Here is a 9,443-nt window from a genome sequence, read left to right on the forward strand (position 1 = left end):
TAGTATCAAGTCCCAGGATGTCTGGCTCCCTGCTCAGTGGGGAGTCTGCTTCTCCCTCTCTCTCTGCCCCTCCACCTGCTGGTGCTCTGTTTCCCTCTCTCTCTCTCTCTCAAATCTTAAAAAACAAAAACAAACAAAAAAACCCACACACCCTTAACAGGATATCCAGAATTGAGACAACTCTGAAGGGGTCCAGAGATTTGGCAATCATCACCCAAGATTATGGGAAAGTATATAATAATTTATCTCCCTTCCAAAATCATATGGTTCTCACCACTTACAAGCCTGTTCTGTCTGGCAGACTGCTAACCAGCTGACTGCAGGCAAATAGGATAGGCAAGGGATGCAGAATTTGGGGTGCAGAGGGACCCTGGTGAAACACTAACATGAAGAGAGGAATTATTCATTTTTGTTTTAAGTTGAATATTTTTTTATTTACAAGGAGAAAAAGATGTGCTGAATGGCGTTTAAGATCTTTCTGCACAGAAACTTTCTCAGAGGACCACAAAACAGCTCTTCCTCTGAGCAGTGACTTTCGAGTTGACTCTAGGATGCACACAGCCTCCCAGAGTTGTTAGGTTTCTTCTTCTTTTATACCCCTCGAAGAGGCACCTCCCAGCAAGGCTACAGGAGCCAAGCGTGCACCACACCACATGAGCAAGCCCTGAATGAAGGAAAGCACAACCTCTAGCGAAACTTCTTGTTTCCTGTCGGTGCTGAGAGGGGTTGGCCTCGCTCCTTCTCACATGGCTTAAGAAGAGCTGTAAACACAGCCAAGCTCGCCAGCTGGCCACAAGCTCGAGGGGCTTTCGGGGACAACCGCTGCACGGTGCTCCCTCTTCCTCCCTTTGGCCAGTGTCATTCCTGTACAGATAACGGTACCGGAACGCCCTCCACTTCCTAGAGTCATCATTTATGTTATGGTTCCTCTTTCAAGAAAACATGGGGACGAAACGCAAAGCAAAAGAACAGACTAAAAGCAAAATCACCCCATCACCTCAATTGATCCCTCACCATTGTGATTGTAAAACGACTGAATCACATTCCTTTTGTTGCCCTACACTCACACAAACGCACAGAAGTAGATGAAGGGCACCCTAAGACAGTTTTTGTCCCCCCGCCTCACAGAAAGCCTTTACGAAATCCTCATACCATCTCCGGACGCAGGACTTCAGCATTCTGCTAAAGACCTAAACCACCTAAACCATTTCAAGCCAAGGTACGAAAAGCCGAAGCAATCCCCAAAGCTGAAGGCTGGGAGGCAGGGCAAGCTGAGCGCACCTAGATGTTTGCATTTACACAAAGAAATTAGCCGGCTGATTAATGGGAGACGCCGGCTGGAGGCGGAGGCGCCCGCGCCGGCTCCCTTACCTGGGACATCTGCGGCCTCAGGTTGATCTCCTTCAGGTTGATGGAGTGCGCCCGGAGATTGTTGAGCAGCTGGCAGAGCAGGACTCCATCGCGGAGGGTCTGCGCCAGGTCGAACACCTGCGCCGAGTCCCAGGTCACCCGGTGGTTGGCCGGCAGCACCTTGCAGTGGATGAGCCACTGCGCGCACTGCTTCCACGGCTCCATGCCCGACGGCTCCGGGACGCGGCCCGGCCGGGGCAGGAGGCGAGGATGCGGCCGCCGCCGCCGAGGTTCCTCCACGCCCCGCCGACGCCAGCCGCAGCCCGCCCCTGCCCTGCGGGGGTACGGGCGCCGCGGCCGCCGGGTCGGGGGCTCCGCGCGGGGCTCGGGTCCGGTCCCGGCCCGGCTCCTCCTCCTCCGCCCGGCCGCAGCGAGTCCCGCGCGCTCTCCGTGCGCCCCGGCCGGCTCCGCGGCGGCAGCGCACAGGCTTCCGACTCGCGAGCCCGGCGCCCGGCAACTGAGCATGCCCAGCGCGCCGGCCGGTCTCGCTGCCGTCTGCGAGTCCCCAGAGGCGCGGTGGGAGAGCGCCGCCGCCCCGGCCTGGGGTCGGTGCCCGGGGCGGGGGAGCCCAGTGCCCCCGCCCACCTCGAGCCCGCAGGTTTGCGGAGCGCACACCCCCCCACCCCTCCCCCCGCGGACGTCCGGGGATTTTTCCCTCGGGGCGGCTTCCCGGTTTGGGGAAAGTGGGGCTGAACACTAATACAGAGGGGCTCCTACAGGGATCCCCCTACCCCCGATGGGGACTGCAGTTTTTTAAAGGGTCCCAGGGGAGCGAAAGATTAATTGGGGCACCAGGACTCCCAAGAGAAATGAAAAAGGGGCCCAGAGCATCTTGAGAACGCAGTGCTGAAAGTTTTAGAGATCGTCACCCCTCACCCCTTCCCGTTCTAGCCCCTAAATTCCCTTCGTGCAGAGGATTCCTGTGTCTCCAAGTTAGTTGCTGGTGAGGACGTTTTGGCACCTTAAAAGTGTGTGCGCAGACGCCTGCGGAAACCTGCCCCTAACCCCGGAGCCTATTTCGACGCCAGGTGTTTTTTCACTTAGAGACGGTTTCCCTCTCAGACCGGTAACTGCCCAACGTCACAGTCCTGGCGCTCTTCTGACCGCCCAGAAAGCTGCAGGGGAGAAATAGGCCGGTGAGACGCCCTCCGAGCGCAGGCAGCCCACTGCGCATGCGCCGGTGACCCGGGACCAGGTTGGAGAGCAATTAGCATCCGTCCTCAGCTGTGGGGGTCGGGCCAAGCTCTGGGACCCTTAGCAAACTTGGAACACGCCCCCAGAATTCAGAATTGACTGAGGCAGCGCATTCACATTTCTTACATCCCTTGCGGACTCCTAACTGGACCGCTTTTCCTCCCACTGCCCCTCAAAACCAAGAACAATGTTTAAACTATTCATGGTAAGATACTACCACATTGAGCTCTTACTGCTGTATAAATGTGGTCGTGGCTCACCCTTTCCAGATGAATCCTTTTAAATTTTGAAAATAAAAAGTGGGATTTTAGATTTTTTTTATTGTATTACACTTCCCTAACTCAAATTCTCTATTATGAAACATTAATTTGATAAGGTGAAAATTTTTTTCTTAATATATTTGATCTGTAAAGGACAGGGACTGGGTCCTTTTCCATTAGCCTGTGAAAAGCGTAGCACACGGTGTACGCTGAGCGTTAAACAATAAATCAGCCGGAGGATTTCCTTTCCTCACATACATCCTTCCCCAGCAGTTTCCCCTTGTGTTCAATCCAGATTACATCAATGGCACCATGTTTCCTAAACTACAACTTTGGCAAATAAATCATACTAAACTTTACATATTTTTAGAAACAAAAATCCAACACATCTGAATCACCATGTAACACATGATCCGGCATAAAGAGAAATCAAATTGGGAAAGAAGTTGCATTTTAAAAAAATAATAACTAGAAGTAAAAATTACATTTCAGGTAGCATTAGATTACCCTTGAGTTTGTAGGACATTTCCAAAACTCAGATAACATACTCTCTACCAAGAGGCAGAGGAGGGTTTAGAGCTTGAGCCTGGCTAGTTTCTAGCAACATGACCTTGAGAAAATTACAAAATGCCTCTAACCTTCAGTTTCCACATATGTAAAATGGGAAAAATAATCCCTCATAGTGCTGTCGTCAGGATCAAATGATACAATACCTTGCTTTTCAAAATGCAGTCTCTGGGCCAGCAGCACCACCACCCGAAAGCTTGTTAGAAATGGAGACTCTCAGACGCTACCCCCAGACTGAATGAAGCAGAGCCTACCTTTTAAACAAGATCCCCAGGTGACACATATTTGTGCTAAAGTCTGAGAAGCACTGATACAATGCATAAAACATGTGGTACCTAACAGTAAGAGCTCCATAACATTAACCAATAGATTTTAGTTCACAAAAAGGCAGCAATGACCAAACAAATCCTGTTTTTTTACGATTCATATGTATTATAATATATATACTATTACTTCAAAACGTAATACTTCTCAAAAACAGTGAGCCAGAGAGTGGAGAGAAGGGCAAGAGGAAAAGCCATGGAAGGCCTAGAAGGGGGCTATTAGAAGTGCAGGATTCTTCAAGTAAACAAGGAGCTAAGTGGCAAAATGTGAGTCATGTGGAACTCATTGAAGTGTCAGAAATTGGACAACAATGAAAACGGGCTTTTTTGAGCTGTCAGGCGAGGTTGTTTTCTTTTAAAATCTTACTACCTAGTGATAATGACCAGCTGGGGGATAAGGATTAAATTTTGTCAAGTGCTCGGCCCTTTGCTAGTGCTCGGCCCTTGCTCCCATGAAGGCCATTCTTACACGTGGGACTTGGGACTTAGGACTCGGTGGACCCACTGCCCTGAGACCTGCATTAGCTCCTGCGGTACACCCACACTCTGCCTTTTACCGAAGGCCAAGCCCTCTATTGGGCACTTGACAAAATTAACTGCAAAGTAGAAGATGTTCCCCTTTCCTAACAGACGAAGAAACGATATCAAAGGCAGTAAGCACCCCCTTCTTCTGGGTTACGAAGTTCACAACAGGGTGTGAGTGTGATTGGCCTCCATGTCTGTGCTGTTTCTATTCAAAGCTGCTCCCCATTATAATAATTACTGTAGGGAGTTTAATTACTAGTTTAAATCTCTCCCCGCTAGACTGAAACACCTTGAAGGCAAGGATGGTAACTTATTCATCTTCAAATTCCCAGAACCAACCTTGGTGACTGGCACACCATAAGCATTCAATAAATATTAGTTGAGGGGCGCCTGGGTGGCACAGAGGTTAAGCGTCTGCCTTCGGCTCAGGGCGTGATCCCGGCGTTATGGGATCGAGCCCCACATCAGGCTCCTCCGCTATGAGCCTGCTTCTCCCTCTCCCACTCCCCCTGCTTGTGTTCCCTCTCTGGCTGGCTGTCTCTCTCTCTGTCGAATAAATAAATAAAATCTTTAAAAAAATAATAATAAAAATAAATAAATAAATAAATAAATAAATAAATATTAGTTGAGTAAGTGAGTAATGAATGAACAAATGAGCTATGTTGTCTCCTTCTACTCTCTCTGCCCTCTCTTCCTGGTAGTGAAAAGATCAGGGAGCATTCACAGTGTAACTGTCAGGGCATGGGGAGAAGGTCTGCTCCTTCCTGTGTGTCCTGTGAACCTTTCTGGGTCCTCCAGGTGCCCTCTCTTCTCTCTTGCATTGCTCTGCGGTTCGGAGCTTTGCCTCAGCCCTAGGTAGTATAAAAATGGGCAACAGTATGGGTGGTGTCTGAGCTTCAGGAAACAGGAAAGACAAGAAGGCAACAGATGATGGTTATCACACACTAGGGCTCTTCCTACGTTCAAAATTACACCATAATCAGAAAGTAAGGATTTGAGAATTCACTAGGTTATGCATCAACCCTAATATACCAAAGGACTGCACAGGAGATGAAAGCCACATAAATTCATTTCTTGCTATACAATTTGTGCTGTCACTCAGTCCTCAGCGATTTTTTTCTTTTTATTATTTCAACTGCTAAGGTTACAAAAGCACTAATATCTATCTACCACGAAGAAATTCGGAAACCCGGATTTCTTATTCTTTATTTATTTTATGTCACAGAAGTGAATCATCAATGCTATAAAGCATATCAAAGATAAATCTATTCATGAAAGCATTACAAACACAAAACCATAAATATGGTGGACTGCAAACTGAAATCCAGGCTCTCTGTTGGGTTAATTTTCTTCAACTACAATCAAATGTAGTTTGGTTTCACAACCATTAGGGATACGGGCTTTAAGTTCCTAGTTTCTGTTTTAAAAATAAATACCAGAGAACCACTGTAAAGATAGGATGGGTTAGAGCGGGATTTCTATAGCAATCATTCTTTCAATAACTGTGAGCGTATTTCATCAAATCAGTGTGAATCTGTGAATTTAAATATTTTTAGGTATAACTGAGCAGGATCTTGTTAGGACCACAGGATTTTCCTTTCTCTTCTGACATGTTTAAGCCCTAAAACAATAATAACAACAACAGCAATGATGATGATAATGGCCCTTATTCAAATTATCACTTAGCATCTAACAAAAGAAATTTGCTTGCAATAACTTATGACACAAAAAGCCTCCATAGTTGCAGCCTAAAAAGGAGCATAAGAACATGACCCGAAGTCTTTGTGCTACAAGGGGTGGACTAATAAAATACTAATTAGCTAACTAATGTCCAAATAAATGAAAATATAAGTGTTCCTACTCCCTCTCCACTGTGGATACACACACACACACAATGAAGCTCCAAAGGTTTAATTCACCAAATTAACTGCACCTCAGCTGGATCTTCTGCGAGTCTGGTTCACATTAAACATGCTGCCGCCCTCAGGCCCTGGTTAGACATTAGTCTGCTCTCCAACATTAGCAGCAATACATGTACACATTATGTTTTAAATACGACTGAGAAGGCTGGACTTGCCGGGAAAAGCTAAATAGCTAAATAACTGTGTATTCCTGTAAGCAACTAAGGGCCTTGATCTAATTTGTGGAACATTTCAATTTTATTTGCATGTTGATATAAATAAATCGTCAAAGAGACAGCTCTTCATACTGAGATGGTGAATATTAAAATCTGATGTGGGAAGTCTGAACTGTCTCTGTTTCCATAAAATCCTATGCCTATCACAATCATTATACTGAGTTCCTCATAGAATTATTATCTCCTGAAGTGTCTGACATCACAACTACCACCACCTTCCCTGAACTCCACACTGCCCCTCCAGTGAGCTCTTTGGGAACAGGGACTATATCTAATTCATGTCATATCTCCAATGCGTAGCACCAAGTAGGAGATGGACAGACGGACGAATGGGTGGATGGATGGATGGATGGATGGATGGATGGATGGATGGATGGATAGATGGGTGAGTGGATGAACAGATGGATGGTGGACACATGGATGGATAGATGGGTGAGTGGATGGAGGGGTAGATGGATGGGCAGGTGGGTGGGTGGGTAAATGAAACGAGTAGGATGTAAATCACATGATTATAGCAATTCTAAGAGAGGAGAACAGCAAAGCTAAAGTTCGATTTACTATTTCCACGTGTCACCCAGATGTATTCCAGCAACACAATAACCTTGGGAAAACAAAGCAATACTGCAGAATGGGTTGGCTTTACCCATGGGAAGAGGCTACAGGAGTACTAGAAAGTGCCCCTGTTCCCCCACCCCAAAGCAAACAAAAAACCTATTTCATTTATTTTTGTTTGAATGTCTTTCAACAACTAAAACCCATTATCACACAACTAGGAACTACCTGAGGGAGCGAGCATATTTAATTATGCCTGAGATCAGATCACAGCTACAATATATTGAGTTCTTATAAACACTGACGGCTAGCTACCGAACTATGTGCTTTCTATGCTTTGTCTTATTTGATTCTTATAATCTCTCTAAGGTAGGTTCTGTTATTTCCCTCATTTTATAGATGGAGAAACCAAGACTCAGAAAGCCCAATGCTCTTGCCCAAATTCAAGCAGCCAGTAAGTGGCAGAACAAGCATGGGAGCCCAAACACTGTGAGGCCAAGATCCACACGTGTCACGATGTTGCCATTCTGCCACGCTGGAGATTGAAAATACAGAGAGAGTCCCAAGGGCAGACTCCAAAAAGACGGCTTCACACATAGCCAAGTGTGAATGCACCACACCTATGCAAACTCAGTCAAAAAGCACAGTTTCAGTATTTACATAAATGAAATTCCCCTCTATTGCTATTCAAATATCAGGAAAAGAAGCAAAATCTGCTTGGTAAAGTAACGTTTTAATTCTTTATTCCTATGTTTTAAATATTCCATTTTTAAATGTTTTTTAAAGTTTCTTAAGTATTCCATGTATTCGTTTTGGTTGTTAAGCTTTTGCTTTATAGTGTTATGCTGTGTTATGTTCCAGAGTGACATGGGGTTTTGAAGTACTGTGCTTTAGAAAACTCATGGGTATGTTTTCTGATCATCAGACTCATTATGGCAACGCAGGAGTGATTTAACAAAAAGGCTCACCAGCTTTTGGGGAATTCACATGAGAATGCTAAAAAGCACCAAAATGGAAATCTAATGTGCCTTATTAATCTCACACATGTGCACCCAGACGCTCTCACATTTATATATTTTTGCAGACTGTTTATGCTCTATTTTGCAATGTTGGCATTAGGTTACCTGTAAAATCATACACTGGTTTTTATTGCACATACAAACACAAAGGGAGACTCACTGGCAACAGTAGAAGAACATCATGTATCTGGCTGGAATTGAAACACAATAACCATTTCTGTTTCAAACTGTTTGGTTTGTTGCTGGCTACAACTTTGAAGTTGTTCTTACAGAAATTTCCTAGATTTAGGAAATAATTTATGTGTTCTTCTCTCTGCTTTCTCTCCTCTCTGACATTTCTCAGAAACTAAAATTTAGGACTGTTTAGATCAGAATATAGCCTTAGGGTATAAGAAGGAAAGGGGTAAATCAAAGGAGGATTGCTCTGAAAGAACAATAATTCAGATTATTTTAAAGAGAGAAGAGGATGAAATGGTAGACCTGGAAAAAAAAAAAAAAAAAACAAGATAACTATTCTTATATGTTTTAAATGTCAGTATATATAGGAAGAACAATCATTCTAAAAAAAAATGCAAAATTATTGTCCATTACCAAAGAAAAAACTGGCAATATAGCAAATCTGATTCACCTACCTCATTTAACAAATATTTAGCACTTTCTAAGTGTAAAACAGTCTTCTAAAGTTTATATGGAGTTACAGAGTAAAAGTAAAACAGGGTTCTATACTAAATCTCTGTGAAAATTTACTTACCATTGTCAGACTAGGTTATGAAAGATGGCACAAAGATCCCAGATGTTTCTATGTGGTGGTGTTTTTTGTTATTGTTGTTTCATTTTTTTTTTAAGATTTTTATTTATCTATTTGTCAGAGAGAGAGAGAGAGCACAAGCAGGGGTGAGGGGCAGAGGGAGAGGGGGAAGCAGACTCCCCCACAGCAGGGAGCCCGATAAGGGACTCAATCCCAGGACCCGGGGTTCATGACCTGAGCCTAAGGCAGATGCTTGACCGACTGAGCCACCCAGGCATTTGATGGTTTTTATTTAATGTTCACTGCTTACAAGAGCTGATACTCGAGTAAACTTACAAACAGGTACAAAGCTGGAAGGATAGAATACAGAAGACCTTTCTCTTGGGGTCCGCCCTAGGCCTAGAAGGGCAGCCAGCTACATTAAGTCTATTCTCTTCTAGAATCCTGCTGTCTCCACACTTGTGGCCCCTTCCCTCTCTCTACTTAATCACTGTAAGTGCCACGGACAGGAATAACTTCAGCAGGGTCCCCAGGCCTCGCAAAACTTAACATTGATGCATCTTAATAAAGCAAAACGAGTTGAAGGCATTAATTAGAAACTCCACAATGTTGAGCGTCCTGACTAACCAAGGTAATTCTCAGCAAAACACCCCTGCCCTCCAAGTTATCAGCAGGAATCTCCCAGGCGGCCCTGCTTCTGCGCTAAGT

The 9,443-nt window shown here is 45.0% G+C and overlaps 1 protein-coding gene across 2 annotated transcripts in view; it reads right to left on the reverse strand.

Annotated features, from left to right (window-relative positions):
* Positions 1-1,890, reverse strand: part of VAV3 (vav guanine nucleotide exchange factor 3) — a 340,350-nt gene extending 338,460 nt beyond the window's left edge. The window contains exon 1 of one of the 2 annotated variants that reach the window (XM_087866143.1): positions 1,372-1,890. In XM_087866143.1, the coding sequence (XP_087722269.1) occupies positions 1,372-1,875 (504 nt within the window). In that variant the 5' untranslated portion in view covers positions 1,876-1,890. The remainder of the gene's footprint in view (positions 1-1,371) is intronic. The other variant, XM_045801631.2, reaches the window with a different exon arrangement.
* Between the last annotated feature and the right edge of the window lie 7,553 nt (positions 1,891-9,443).

Source organism: Ursus americanus, chromosome 12 (genome assembly GCF_024610735.1).
Source record: "Ursus americanus isolate L20-20 chromosome 12, mUrsAme1.1.p, whole genome shotgun sequence".
Taxonomy (NCBI): Eukaryota; Metazoa; Chordata; class Mammalia; order Carnivora; family Ursidae; genus Ursus; species Ursus americanus.